The 15,444-nt window shown below is 44.7% G+C and overlaps 1 protein-coding gene across 2 annotated transcripts in view; it reads left to right on the top strand.

Moving 5' to 3' along the window:
* TLL2 (tolloid like 2) overlaps positions 1–15,174 on the top strand; it is a 45,292-nt gene extending 30,118 nt beyond the window's left edge. For both annotated transcript variants that reach the window (XM_074874750.1, XM_074874751.1), the window contains 8 exons: positions 2,175–2,300; positions 4,031–4,191; positions 5,537–5,717; positions 7,054–7,179; positions 8,749–8,876; positions 9,688–9,901; positions 10,923–11,173; positions 12,339–15,174. In XM_074874750.1, coding sequence (XP_074730851.1) covers positions 2,175–2,300; positions 4,031–4,191; positions 5,537–5,717; positions 7,054–7,179; positions 8,749–8,876; positions 9,688–9,901; positions 10,923–11,173; positions 12,339–12,473 — 1,322 coding nt within the window. In that variant the 3' untranslated portion in view covers positions 12,474–15,174. The remainder of the gene's footprint in view (positions 1–2,174; positions 2,301–4,030; positions 4,192–5,536; positions 5,718–7,053; positions 7,180–8,748; positions 8,877–9,687; positions 9,902–10,922; positions 11,174–12,338) is intronic.
* The last annotated feature ends 270 nt before the right edge of the window (positions 15,175–15,444 follow it).

Here is a 15,444-nt window from a genome sequence, read left to right as displayed (position 1 = left end):
CTTACAACACTGAAAGAAAATAACTCGGCTTAAAAAACCCCAAGCAGAGTTAAGGATGGAATTGGATGTTATGCTTTGTGAGAAGTTGCATTGGTAACATCTAACTTTTCAGAGAAAATAAACCTGCAAACAGCTAAGATTGAATAAGACAGCTCAGAGAGGGTAAGCCATTGGTCACATCCAAGAGACAATGTCAGGAGAATATAAAAAGCAATTACCTCATGTCCATCCCATCAGGTATATCTCAAGGGAAAGCTCTAGGATTATTCTTTATTACTTATCTTCATTTTTGTAACAAATTGTATCACTGGAGCCTGTTTTGTATATGGTTGAAGCCTTAGTAGTGATGTGCTTGTCTTACACTCACATTGTTGTGCCTTCCTTCCTCATGGCGAGCATTAGAGGAAAGACAATACTTTGCAAAATATACCTGCTCATAGCCAGGACATGTCCTTCTGTGGTAAAGACTGATCACAGGGGTGTTTGATGATCTGCAGGAGTTGTAGACTCTCTCTTCTCTCAAGCAAGTGATTTAACAGCCAGATTAGACGCTATTGAACCTGTACCCAAGCATGGAGCAGCAAAGAAATACTCTACTATCTTCATAGTGAATCCACAAACAGAAACCAGAACATAAAATTTGTTTGGACTGAAACTATTGCAGTTGGGGGTTCCTGACTGTGGGAGGGCTTTGCAGGAAGACAGTGTTATCAATGGAAGGGAACAGAATATTTCGGTTGGAAGGAACCTACAGTGATCATCTAGTCAAGACTGTTCCTATGTGAGCTACGTAACAGTAACTGTTACTGGAACATTATATCGGGTGTAGATGTCAAGGTCTTGGCAGTGGGAGGCTGTAGGGGCTGCCCCATGCCAGACAGATGTTTCAAGCTGGCTCCTCAGTGGACCCACTGCAGGACACAGCTGATCCCATCAGCTGAGCTGGTGGCACCTCTGTGAGAACGTGTTTAAGAAAGGTCAAAAATGATGGAGAGAGAGAGGAGAAGGGAACAAAAAGTGTGAAACAGCTGAGGTAACACCAAGGTCAGAGGAGAAGAATGTAGAGATGCTTCATGGCAGAGCAGATATTCCCTGCAACCGGTGGAGGACCCATGCTGGAGCAGGGGGGAAGTATGAGAAGGAAGGAGCAGCAGAGTCATGTACTGACTGTAGCTCCCCATCTCCTCCTGCCATTGCACACTTGTGGTTTTGCTGAAGGGACTGAATGTAAGCTGCACTGATACAAGGCAGGGGGAGAGGAGTCTGGAGTGAAGTTGAGCCTGGGAAAGGGGGCAGAAAGGTGTTTTAAGATGGGTTTTTTTTTCAGGTTTTTGTTTCCCAATACCAGAATCAGTATTCCAATATTTATATTAATTGATAATAAATTAAGTTAAATTCCCCAAAGTTGAGTTTGTTTTGCCCACAACAGTAACTGATGGGTAATTTCCCTGTCTTAACTCAGGAGCTTCCTTGCTCATGTTTTTCCCCCATTCCACTGGAGTGGCGAGCTGGGGAGTGAGCAAGCAGCTGGGTGGGTGTTTGCCTGTGAGCTGAGGCCAACCCACCACAACCATTTTAATAAAACCATCTATTAAGGGATGCACGTGGAATCAGGGGTCAAGGTGAGAAGCCAGTACCTCTGGCTATCTGTATATTAAAATGTCAGTTCAGGTTGTTGAGATGTGATTGGAAGAACCTGACTTCAAAGTCTAGGGTAGCAAGACTTCATGTGTCTGTGAAAAGAAAGAACTACTTGCATGTCCTCCCAGCTCCCTTTCTGCACCCTGTTCAGTGGGGTGTGGCATCCCGCAGTTCGATTGCTGTGGGCACCATAATGGGCTGGTTCCTGCTAGCTCAGGTCACTGAAGAGCACGAGGAATTTAAAAAGCAAAAGAAAAAAACAGGGGCAAATGAGAATAAAAGGCAGTGAATTCTTTACAGAAGACTGTGTTTTCCTGCTCCTGTCCAGAAAAAGCACTCTTGACTAGTAACAGTAATTGTAGTCCTTTATGGTTTTGGTGGTAGGCTTGCTTTAGCACTTGTTAGTTGCCTGCTCTGTGGGCTCAGCTCATCAGCTGGTGCTCTGGTTCTTCTGTCCGGATGTGTTGCATGAGGAATATGAGGGGGTATGTGTGGTCAGGAAAGTGTGACTTGTTCTGGTTTTCTCCTGACAGAGATGGATGAATGTTCGCTGCCGGACAATGGTGGGTGTGAGCAGCACTGTGAGAACACACTGGGCAGTTACAAATGCACCTGCGAGCCTGGCTATGAGCTGACAGCTGATAAAAAAAGCTGTGAAGGTGAGTAACCTACAGATTGAGCCATCTGTCTGTAGGATGGGTACTACAGCTAATAATGAAGTTGAACCATCTTGGAGATTGTTTTCCTTGCCCCTACATCCTCTTTGTTTCTGTTTACCTTCTCCCACTGAAAAATTTATTTTTGTCAACGTCTTCCATCGAAAAACAAGTTTTGGTTGAAATACTGAAAATATTCTGATTCTCTACTGCTAAACATCTCTAAAACCAGTTGTTCTTCATTGCCAGAGATCCCTGTTCAGACCACATCTCCCACCGTGCAGCATAAGGAGGGTGGGTATTAAAACCTAACCACTGAGTGGCCCAAAAGTATTTTAATCTAAGACTGAATTTATTATTTTTTTAAAGAAATTTCTTTTGTAGAATAAAATATAAATGTTTTGCATGTGTGCAAAACAGACATTCTCCATACTGAGGAGTAAATTCCCTTCTGTTATGGGGGGGGGGAACCCCCATCTTCGATAGAAACTGTTTCTGTTCACTTTCTATTTATACAGTTAATCTCTTGCAACAAGTGTTTGCTCCCACCAACAATACAGGTGTTGGTGTGGTGAGAATCTACACCTTGTTCCTGTCTCGTAGCTCTGCCTTTCAGCTGAGATGTATAGGGAGCTCCACACGCTGTGAGTGGTGCTCTCAATGTCACCTGGTTTGACCTGACTTCTACTTTTGTCAGACTGTTTGGGGAAGGTTGCTATCGACTTGGTGAGGGCAGAGTTAAATGTGTGCAAAAGGCTTTTGGAAGCTTTACTTTTATTTAATAATTTCTTGCAATTTTGAGCAAGCCAGTTGGTTTAATTTGGCAAGTGTTTGTTGAGCACTCAACCTCTTATTTTAAACTTCATTTGTGGGCAATACAGGAAGGATAGTCTTTGATATTGTAGTGATGCACATCAGAGTAAATTGCTTTTGGTTCTGCAGACACACTTGCTTGCTACACTTCTTATATTGAAGCTGCTCCCTTGGGTTAGTTCTCTTAATGCAAAATGATGCTGGGAACAAAACGCAGGAAGCTTTTATCCCTGTGGGTTTTGAAGATCTGGCTGCATCTCATTGCTCCCAAGAAAGAGCAAGAAAAAATTGCTTCATTGCAAATAGAATTTTGCGGCAAAAGAATAAACTGAGGTTAATTCCTTTGAGGTAAAATCCATACCCTCCAACAAGAGGGTGAAGCTAAGATGTCCTCAATTTTTGAAAGAAACAGGATAATAAAGCTAAGTCTTTGGCTTTGTTTTCAGTTTTCCCTAGAGAAGATGCAGTCCACATATACTAAGCCACGAAGAGTTGACAGGGGTGTCTTCCCTAGGATTGCATTATCTTCTAATTATTCCATTACTGATAAACTTGAAATAGTAAGGTTTGTAGGACTGAATGTGGGTGAATTTACCACGCTGGCCTTTACAACTGTATTGTGCATGTCAAGTCAACTGATCCATAGTAAGCCCAAGGCTACGGTAAAAAGAAGATCAATCTTACATGGTTTAAGTGACTCCCAGGACCATAGCCTGGCAGTGTGGTTTCACTGGTGATTTATAGCAGGTGAGGTTTCTGTCTTCTTTGCAGCTCCCAACATTTTAAACCTGTTCTGGAGACCAGGATTTGAAATATGCCACCAACCAGGATCCGATTAATTTCCTAAGCTAACAGTGTGGCCCAGTTTGTGTGTCTGAACAGAACCAAGTAAAACTTGTGTTCATTTATTGCCTCTCCAGCTGCCTGTGGGGGCTTCATCACCAAGCTCAATGGGACCATTACTAGCCCTGGATGGCCCAAGGAATATCCTACTAACAAAAACTGCGTCTGGCAGGTGGTAGCTCCAGCCCAGTACCGGATCTCTCTGCAGTTCGAAGTGTTTGAGCTGGAAGGCAATGATGTACGTAACCAGTCCCTGCATCTCAGAGGTGTGACTACTGGCTAACTCAGAACTGGATAAATCCTTGGGGTACAAGGAAGAGGAGACTCTGTCTTACTGGTGGAGCTTCTGGTTGTTTCCCCACCCTTGATATAATAAGCCAATAACAGTAATTGTTCCTCTTGAAGTCTGGATCTGCTTTCTGTATGGAATGGAAGGATTAAAGCTGTTCTGTTATCAGTGGGCTTCTTTTCTCTACCAGTTTTGCATAATTGTAGGTGTTTTCCATCCCTAATGGGTGTCCCATCTCCCCTCTTCCCCAGAGCTGCCTTTGTGGGAGAATAATTGGAAATGAAAAATGAAGTAGAGTTCTTCAAGGATAAACAAAATAACCAGTAAGAGTTTGTTCTCTCCCCTGCCAAGGGCAGGGTGGAATTTGAACAAAGTATTCAGGTCTTGCTTTCCCCACTGTAAATGGGAGCAGTGGCTCTTCCTTAATTCAGCAGGCTGCTGAAGTTAGTTGTTGTGATTTAAACCCGGCCGGCAGCCAAACATCACGCAGTTGCTCACTCACCCTCCCCCCGCCCAGGGGATGGGGGAGTTAATTGGAGAGGTAAAGGGAGACTCACAGGTTGAGAAAGAAACAGTTTAATAATTGTAATAAAATAAAACAATAACAATAATAGAAAGTACAAATGGGTAATTCACAGTGTGATTTCTCACCACCCACCGACTGATGCCCAGACCGTTCCCGGCTAGCAATCCCAAAATACCAAGATCCTGCAATCACAATCCCAGAAGTGAGAAAGAACCCTCTCCTTCCCAGCTGCCCCTCCTTTATATACTGAACATGACATTACATGATATGGAATATTTCATTGGCTAATTTGAGTCTGGTGCTCTGGCTGTGCTTCCTCCCAGCTTCTGGTACACACAGGCAGGACGTGGGGAGTTGGAGAGTGCATGATCTCTTGGCAACAACTGAAAACATCAGTGTATTATCAACATTATTCTCATACCCAATCCCATACTGAATCCAAAACACATCACTATTCTAGATACTAAGAAGAAAAATTAACTCTATCCCAGATGAAACTAGGACATTTATTCAACACTGTCAATTTCTTGGATAATATGGGAGTAATTATTTTAGCTAAATTAAATGGTGATAAACACACCCATGCGTTAAGACCTGGGCAGCAAGGGAAGGGGGTGAGAACACTAATGGAGGAGAATTTGAGGAAGTTAGGAGTGTGTTTGAGTATAAGGCTGTTTCTGTTCCCTCTCAGTCAAGCCTCTGTCCCCTTCCAATGAAATGCTCTGTTCCAAGTCCATGGAGCTAAGAAATCTCCTCCTCTCTTGACAGGTCTGTAAATACGACTATGTCGAGGTTCGTAGTGGGTTAGCTTCTGACTCCAAGCTGCATGGCAAATTCTGTGGCTCAGAGAAGCCTGAAGTAATCACATCGTATGGTAACAACATGAGACTGGAGTTCAAATCAGACAACACAGTCTCCAAGAAAGGCTTTAAAGTTCACTACTTCTCTGGTAGGTGGCTGTATTCTTTCACTTACTTAGCTGTCTCCTCTGACTGAACCTCTTGTTTTGGTGAATTTTCTTCAACCTCCTGTCAAATCAGGCAGAACTTGACACAGTTAGTTACGTCTAAAAAGCATGGTTGCTCTGTGCTGTGTCACCTTTCTCCTTGGTTTCTCAGTGCAACATATGGTCCAGTTTCATAGTGTGGTGTCAGCAAGATGCATGGATTTCATCAATGCCTCCAGCCCTTCCACAGCAGGAAACAATGGGGAACCCAATCCTAGAAGTTATTCCTGTCCCTGGAGTCATTAAAGAAAAGCTTTTTCTTCTGAAACAAGAAGAGTTAGAAAATTTCCAGAAGTCGTCTATATAGCAATCCTTCCCATCAAAGCAGTGCATCCTAGTGGAAGTTTCTAAACCTCTGTTCTGAATCCTTTGTAGCTCTTGGCATCAGTGATGTACTTTGTTGGCAGAGAGTTCTGGAGGTTAATTGTACATCATATGGAAGTAGAAATGCAATTTCATGCTGTGTTTTCAGCAGAGACCGAGGACTATTAATGTTTTTGAGGAGGATGATCAGGCAAAACAGCCTTGAATTAAGACAATTGCAGAATAGATTCAGATCTAGGGGTTTGACTTATTAAATCCAGCAAGAGGAAGGATGAGGTGGGGTATGTTTCGTCTAGAAATATATTTGGGAGTGAGGAGATGGATGAGGTTAATGAGGTCCAGGGAGGGCATTGGCCCAAGAAGAATTGGAGATAAACTGCTCATAAATTAAATTGGACTGGAAACCATGAGCAGATCCTATGCTCAGAAAAGTGAGATTCAGGAATGCATAGTCCTAAACATATAGGAGTGAACATCCGCTGGGGCATATTTCAGCTTCAGGGGGCAGCTTGTACCTTAGATCCTCTTCTCTGTGTGGCTGCTTGTGCTCTTGGACAGAGCTATTTAAAGATGGAGGCTCGTCAGAGGATGTAGGAACTTGAAAATATAAAGACTGGCCAGTATCTTTTTGCCTAGGCTAGTGAATTTGTGTGATACTTTTCCTAGACTCTATTCTAAAAAAATGAGACAATGCTATAGGTTTCTTTTAGATATGAGTCTTTAACTATTCAAAACCTGCATTATATAATAAACCACAATTATGATGCATTTTATGGAATGAAAGATAATTGAAGAGAATTGTATCTGGGATAAAAAGTTGACTGGACTAATCCAACAGCAGAAGTTGGAGGTTTGCACTAGTATCTGCCAGTCTGGGTATGGGACTCCCAGCTGGCGACTGTGATAGTCTGTTTCTCACTGTCAACTCAATGTTCGTCGGTTTTATTTTGCCCAGACAAAGATGAATGCTCCAAAGACAATGGTGGTTGCCAGCACGAATGTATCAACACCTTTGGGAGCTACATATGCCAGTGCAGAAATGGCTTCATGCTGCATGAAAATGGCCATGATTGTAAAGAAGGTAAGGTCCCTGCTCCCTACCCTCAGGAAAGACAAGGTGCTTCAAACACCATTTGAGCCAGGGTGCTTCCTGCCCAGTGCTGGAAGGGTGTTTGTACAGTGTACCAGACTGGGACACTGAAAAAGCCCCAGCTAGCTGAAAAACTACCTAGAAAAAGGAAAAAGAGGGCTTGTTTTCAGCTGGATCCATTCCCCAGTCTGATCCTCTATGTGGCCACAGGGGATGAACAGGGTGGGAGAAAGAAGTTGGGCTAGCGAAAGGAGCAGCTGTGGAACATGACCATTAGACTAGTCACTGCTGCTTCATTTAATTGTTGGATTTGAGTCAGAAGAGAAAGGATAAGCTGATCTAACCGCTCGCTGCTGCCAAAGTTACCTTTCTTCCTGCAGCCCTACTGCAGCTGTGTGTTGCTATGGCCTTCCTGTGTATGGTCTCTGGTCCTTGTCTGATCTTTCTATGAGCTGATTCAGCTTTCCAAGTTGGCAAAACAACTCAAGGCTGAGACAACACCAGAGTCAACATGGTGGAGGCGTTGGACACCATGTCACTGGGAATAGGGCAGATGAGATGGAGGAGCAGGAGAATATGTTTGGGAGTGAGGAGGTGGATGAGGCTTGGGGAGGTGTGGCTGCAGAGCTGTCTGGAAGAAAGAGGTCTGGGGGTTCTAATTGACAAGCAGCTGAACATGAGCCAGCAGTGTGCCCAGGTGGCCAAGAAAGCCAACGGCATCCTGGCTTGTATTAGAAATAGTGTGACCAGCAGAAGTAGGGAGGTGATAGTCCCCCTGTACTCTGCACTGGTGAGGCCACACCTTGAGTATTGTGTCCAGTTTCGGGCACCTCAATACGAGAGAGATATCGAGGTGCTGGAGCGAGTGCAGAGGAGGGCAACGAAGCTGGTGAAGGACCTGGAGAATAAACCCTATGAGGAGCGATTGAAGGAGCTGGGACTGTTTAGTTTGAGGAAGAGAAGGCTAAGGGGAGACCTCATCACTCTCTACAACTTCCTGAAAGGACATTGTAGAGAGGTTGGTGCTGGTCTCTTCTCACAGGTAATTAGTGACAGAACAAGAGGGAATGGCTTTAAACTGCAACAGGGGAGGTTCAGACTGGACATTAGGAAAAAATTTTTCCCAGGAAGAGTGGTCGGACAGTGGAATAGGCTGCCCAGGGAGGTGGTGGAGTCACCATCCCTGGATGTGTTTAAGGGTCATTTAGATGAGAAGTTGGGGGATATGGTGTAGGGGAGAACTTTGTAGAGTAGGGCTGATGGTTGGACTTGATGATCCCAAGGGTCTTTTCCAACCTAAATGATTCTGTGATTCTGAGCTTAATGAGGCCCAGGGGAATGAGATGGTCCATTTCACCAGCTTCCAAGTTAGCTCAAAAAAGTGGAGGACAAGCCTATCAGAAATATGCAGTAACACTAAAAGGTCTTGTTAGTGACTGAAGCCTTCACTGTTTCTGCCTTGCTGAGGGTCTCGGTGGGCAGAGAGGAGCATGTAGGAGATTACATGGTTCCCATGTGAGACCTGCCCCGATGCCTCCCTCTTGTGATCTCTCTCTTAAGCTGGTTGCGAGCACAAGCTGAGTGGTGCAGAAGGAATGATGAGCAGTCCAAACTGGCCTGACAAGTACCCCAGTCGGAAAGAGTGCACCTGGGACATCTCTACAACACCTGGCCACCGAGTGAAAGTAGTGAGTAACCAATGAGTGGGAGCGCGAGGGGAGAAGCAGACTGGATTGTGAGGAACTGAAGTGACTTTCCCCTGCCACTGTGTGAGTGGGAGGTTGACCCGCATAGGTCCTGTGTGGGGTGTTCAGAGGAGGACATCCCAGGAGGCTGCCCCTGGCCTGCAAAAGGGCAGAAGGTCTCAGAGGGACGTGAGGCAGGGGTGAGGCAGCTTGGAGGAGACTTCAGCAGGTGACAACTGTGGAGCATTGTGCACTTTTTTAACAGAAGGTCTAATATGCCCTCCTGCCCCTACCCCTCCTTGTGACCCATTCTGTTGGGACCATCTCTGCATAAGGTGGTGGCAGGGCCAGTCCCCAGCCCTGCCGAGGGAGAAGTGTCTGGCCCATTTTACAGTGTGGCCTGATGCATATGGCAGGACATGTCCAAAGCTGTGCAGATGGCCCGTTCACTGGGGGAAATAATGCCTGGATCCCTGTGCTCAGTGAAAGTAGTATTGAAGAAATGCCCATTCAGTGTGCTAGGCAGGGTTCCCAGCAGAAAATTAAGAGTATATAAGGCTTGCAATTGAAAACTGTTGTCATACACCCATGTGAGGCAGCAAAGCTAAGGCTACATGGCACATTCATATGAACTTCTGAGCTTTGCCACCCTGAGATCACTCTTGTCTGAAAGTGCACTACTCTTTTCTAGTTTGTGGGATGAGTGGGACAGGCATACCATTTGACCTGTTTCTCACTTGACATTTCATCCTCTGCTAAACTGCATATTCAGATTTATAAATGTCTGTCATAATTCTCCTTATTCTTGCTGTAGACCTTCAATGAGTTTGAGATTGAACAGCACCAAGAATGTGCCTATGACCACTTGGAAATGTATGATGGGCCCAACAGCAAGTCACCTATCCTTGGCCGCTTCTGTGGCAGTAAGAAACCAGACCCTGTAGTGGCTTCTACCAACAAGATGTTCCTCAGGTTTTACTCCGATGCTTCTGTGCAAAGAAAAGGTTTCCAGGCAAAGCACAGCACAGGTAAGCTGGTTGCCTGCCAGTACCCCAGTGCAATAAGATGTCATCAAATCTCACTGCGTTGTTTACCAGGCGAAACAAGACATGCTTTTCTCCCAAATAAGCTTAGCTTGAATTTTAAGTGGTTGTAAATTGTGCTAACCAGTTCCCAGACCATTATTGACACCATACCATAAATGCCAGATTCCTTATCAGCTCAGAGGATTCTTGATATCAGACATTCCTGCTCAGTTCTTTTGTTTAAATTGAAGGTGTTTGGTTGAGCAGCAACCCATTCTGTTCTTCATCCACCCTCAGAAAATGAGGTGATGAAACTTAGCCTGTGTATTGGCCCACACATGGAACAGGCTGGTTATGGTGGAAGCAGAGATGTGCTGTGGACAGACACAGCAACTTGATCTTCTATCTGTGGCAGCCCAGAGGTGGGTGTGTTGTACCAAGGTTCACTTTTTTAAAATCCCTGCCACTGTAAACAGATGAAACATGCTCTGAGCAGCAGAGCATGAGAGACTGGTAAGGAGGCATCTTCCTGACTGGCTGCAGGGAAACTGCACCAAAGCACACACATTTTGCACAAGCACGGGGATACCTTTGTGCAGTGCATGAGCAGAAAATAATTATTTTGGTCCCCAGTTTTTTAACGTGCTTCAACTTACTGCTGGTAAAATTCTTGGAGTCAGAATTCCAACTGCAGGACAAATGCAAAGAATGAGTTTTCTTTCTAAGCTGCTGCTCTGTTTGTTCAGAGCATAATGTGGCAGGAACCCCATCTCTTTCCCTCCATGTTCTGTACCAAAAGGACCAAGCTTCTCTACACTGTGTGGGTCAATGGATTTATGAGTGACTGGAGAATTCACTGGTTTATGGTAGTTTGATGCAGTGGTTAATTACCTTTCCTGTTGTACGTGCACTTCATGCTGGAGGTCTTCTCTCCCTACAGCTGGCCCAAAATTGGGATGACGAGTCTTTGTTGAGAGGTAGAGCCTTTGATGAGACTGTGTTTTGTGCTCTTTTCTTCCTCCAGAGTGTGGTGGGCTCCTAAAGGCTGAAGTACGAACTAAAGAGCTGTATTCCCATGCTCAGTTTGGGGACAACAACTACCCAGGTCAAGCAGACTGTGAATGGGTGATTGTAGCTGAAGATGGTTATGGGGTGGAGCTGATATTCCAGACATTTGAGATCGAGGAGGAGACCGACTGTGGGTATGACTACATGGAGATTTATGATGGTTACGACAGCACTGCACCCCGCCTGGGACGCTTCTGTGGCTCAGGGGTAAGCTGTGCTGGTGGTGATTTCATAGGCATAGCTGGGGGTGGCAAAGAAGGGTACTTGCATATCCTTTCTAGAAAGGGGCAGATTTTGCTGCTTCTGTTGCTAGAGATCACAGCCATTTTATCTGATGCGCAAAGTTGGTCTGAAAACCTTGCTGACTGACTTTCCCTTATTAGCCCAGGGCCATGGACAGCAGCATGGGACTGCTGCACTGCTATACCCCAGCTCTGCCACGAAAGTGTTGGAAACAGATTCCAAAGGCCAGTTTCATCCTCAGTCACTTACTGCCTGAACCAACTCACATTGCGAGCATGCTATGACGAGGACAAAGGGTGGGAAGGACTTGCAGAGCTGATTGTTGACTCCAGGGTGGTGTGCTGTCTCCTAAAGTGTTATCTATGTCCCCATAGTGACTCTGTTAGCATGAGCAATAGTGTGTGGTATTTAAAACCAGAGGTTCTATATTTAATTTCTCTAGGACTTCAGCAATGAAATGGAGAAGGTACTTATTGCATTTAAAGAGAGACATCCAAGGAGCAGGTGTGTTGGAGAAGTCCTTGCAAATTGGGGAAATGGTCTGGAAAATAAACAAAGACAAAGCAGCTTGGTGTGAAGAAGTTCAGGGCAGCAGAGTAGTAATCTACCTACCTCCACAATTTCAAATGGCGAATGTCTGGGGAAACATTGGTCTTTCAGAGAAGCACAGGGAGGTTGTAGGATGTCACAACAGTGGGGGAGATAACCAGAGTTATAATGTAAGGTATGTGGCTAAGTTATTTTGCTGCTAATGAACCTTGGTAGGGCCTCAGCTGCCCAACAGGATCCAGTTTGGATTGTGTCGTTTCCTGAAAAGATTAGGACAAATTAGAGAAAACTCAGAAGATTGGAACAAGAACATCCAGGGAGTCCTGTGAATATGACCTACAAAAAACAACTGTAAGAACGGGGATTGTAGAGTGAGCTGGCATCGGTCTTCAAACATAAAGGGCAAGCATGCAAAGAGCAAGGGAACGTGCTCAGAAAGTCAGAGCAAGGCAGGAGGTACTCAGCTCAATGTTTGTGTTTCCTGGCCACTCTGTGAGCTTAAATTCTAGCATCATAGTGCAGGCAGTTATTTAGTCTACAGACTTGACCACTCTGTGCTGTCTTCTTTACTTTTCTGCAGCCTCTGGAAGAAATCTACTCTGCAGGGGATTCCATCATGATTCGATTCCACACAGACGACACCATCAACAAGAAAGGCTTTCACGCCCGATACATAAGTACCAAATTTCAGGATGCATTACACATGAGAAAGTAGTTTGACTGCTCCTCACATATATTCTCATCTGAAGATTGAGACATTTAACTGTGGTCTTTGTCTTTTTTTTTTTTTTTTTTTAAAGCTTCTGTGCACCTGGCCAAAAGCAGTGTCCAGTATTTTCTGTAACTAAAACTAAATCCAGTCTCAAAGGTTTGCCTCTGAAATTATTAGCATGACCCTTTCTTGTTAACATTCCCAGGACCAAAAATTTTCTTCTAATCATACCTGCCAGGGCATAAACAATGTATTTTGCACAGCTTGCCATGGGACTGTGTGAAGACTGAGGTTGAATTGAGAAAAGCCTTCATCTCTTGCATATCCTGTTTCTAGGTGAAATTTCCTAAGCATTCTGTACACATGAGCTGTGTGAACACATTTTCTGGAGTAGATGATGTGGACAGCCATCCAGTAGGATTTTCTCAAAGGACCTTGGGAGTCACCCACTCTTCCCTACCAGCCCAAAATACTCTGTGCAATAAGTGAACAACCAGGTGGCTGGGACTTCATCACTCCCTCTGTCCCATGTATTTATTGTCTTGGTTATTGTGGGTTGAAAGGTAGGCAGAGGCACAGGGGCAGTCTCTTCAGGGCTGCTAGCTACTTGGATCATGGTGAACGAGAAGGGCCCCATGCCTGATTTGCAGTAATTGTCATGGTATATGTTGAATGGAAGTACTTTGATGTGGTGGCCAAGGGAAAGGTGGTAGCTGACAGGGAAGTGCTGTGGTGGGGTGCAAGGCATGACTGTGTAATGATGGCAAAGCTTAATAACTGGAGGGCTGATAGCATGCTCCAGTTACACCACCAGGCAAGGCAGCTCAGAGGACTGTGGCAGCAGTCCAGGCATTATCTTAAATAAGGAATCTCTTCTCCTCACTCCACCCATGTTTGCTTTCTCAGCCTTCTTTACACTGCTTCCTTTCCTTAGTACCACTGCCATGTGAGCCCTTCCTTCTCACAGCTGAGCTGCTCTCCTCAGGGCACCCCACTGCAACCTAGGAGTGCTCTGCAGCATCAGCTAGCCAGAGGATCTCACCGAAGGAAATGCTGGGCCAGAGATAGTCAGGGTGTCCCTGAGGCAGAGGGACGTGGGCCATGCTACAGGACAGCTCTGGTAAACTCTGAGAACCTGTCAAACATGTGCAAGCTCCAGGCACGGGACTAGGAATGGGAGAGCTCTGCTGATTACTGCTTCCTCCCTGTTCCTCGCTGGCCCATGGCCCAGTCTCTTAACTTCATGGCAGGGGTGCGAGCGAGATGGATACTTAAGCACTTTGAGCTATAAGGCTCTGACATGCTCTGTGTTGCAGTTATTTATGTACATGGAAGCTACTGAGCCATGGACTTGCAGAATTAACAGGTAGCTTGGCACTTCTTTGGGAAAATGTAGGGAAAACTGCTTTTGGGGGAACCACTGTAATTGAGCTGTTGATATGGGAAGAAAAAAAGACAGAAGAAAAAGAAAGACTTTATTTTGAATGATATTTCGTTAAGGCACTCATGGACAATTATGAGCTAAAAGCTGAGGTATGTTAGCTTTAATAACGTATTTATAATCCAAGGATTACTATGTTTACATAACCAACGTACTGTCAGGCTCCGGGGTGACACCTCCTCTCTGGTGTATGACTGTGGAGAAGTGTGGGGCCAGCGCCACTGTCGGGCACAAACGACATTCCTGGAGATGAGGGCATTTTCAGATGGATAATAAATAGACCCAGCCCTCTCCAGAAGTCCTTGAATAGAATATGGTCCAAGTATTGTGAATACTAGGAGAAGCAAATGCATGAAAATATTTTCTTGCTTAGAAAAAAAAAAATAATTTATACACACACACACACACACAAGATTATATGTATATAAAACATGCATGTAGAAGACCAGTAGTCAAAGCCTTAATAAGTGTCACGTGAACAATACTGTACCATTGACTGTAGCTTTATTGAAGGCTGTATAAAAACATGTATTTCTGTTTTGTTTTTTTAGCTTTGTTTTGTTCCTCTTTTCAAATTTTGTGGCCTTTTTACAGGCAAGACCTCTGATCTCAAGCTGTTTGACCATGCAGGTCTGGGGAAGTGAGCTCTGCTAGATGGAGTCTGTGTTTGTCCTTCTCTTCCTTGCCCCCATTCAAGCAAAATCGCAGTGACTCAGGTCTGGAAATAAAAGCGTGACACCGATCCCTGTGAAACAGAAAGTTTCAGGTGGCAAGCAGCGGTTCAGGTTTCCTGGCTCTCTAATAGGAGCAATGACTCTGGAGAGAAGTGACTGTAGGAGCTTCCCATGTGCTTTAACCGTATTCTGGTAATTTCCCATCTTCCACAGCCTGGCTCATTGCAGATGCTTGCAATGTGGTTTGGTGGATCTATTACACTTGTTAGCATTCATGAAGGTGTCTCTTGTGACGGTGTGCTCATAACTGTTGTACTGTGCATTTCAACCAATGATCTATGTAGAATATTTCTGCTGTACTGACTGGGCTTAGCAGTCAATAATCCTAAATGTGTGAAAGTTTCTTAAGAAAAAAATGTCTGACTCTCTAAGGTGTGTACATGTATTCTGGTCTTTATGTGGTTCTACATTTCACTAACTAAAATAATTTTTTAAGAGGGCAAGAAGAAGAGGAAGTGGGAGCAATCGCAAATGTACCTGTGCCCAAAATAAGTCTCTGCATTCATTAAAGACTGTGGATTCAGTTGCACGTTCTGTTGTATGCATGCATTTACCACTTCCACAAGGGAGGAAATTTCTTAATACGTTCCTTGTTCTGCCAACTGTTGTTTGTGTCTACTGCTAATACTGGGTGGGATTTACTCTCTGCAGGAAGCGACTTTCCCTTGAGCCTTTAGCTTTGTCTTGGCTTTTGCAATCAGGAGGGCATTTCGGAATAAGTTGGTCAGCCAAAGGGCTACATCGTTGTGTTTCGTGTTCTGCCCTCATGCTCTAGTGGGCTGAGATGCAGATCTGCAGC

Source organism: Strix uralensis, chromosome 7 (genome assembly GCF_047716275.1).
Source record: "Strix uralensis isolate ZFMK-TIS-50842 chromosome 7, bStrUra1, whole genome shotgun sequence".
Taxonomy (NCBI): Eukaryota; Metazoa; Chordata; class Aves; order Strigiformes; family Strigidae; genus Strix; species Strix uralensis.
Note: the sequence above shows the minus strand (reverse complement) of the source record. Positions and strands in the feature narration are given on the sequence as shown.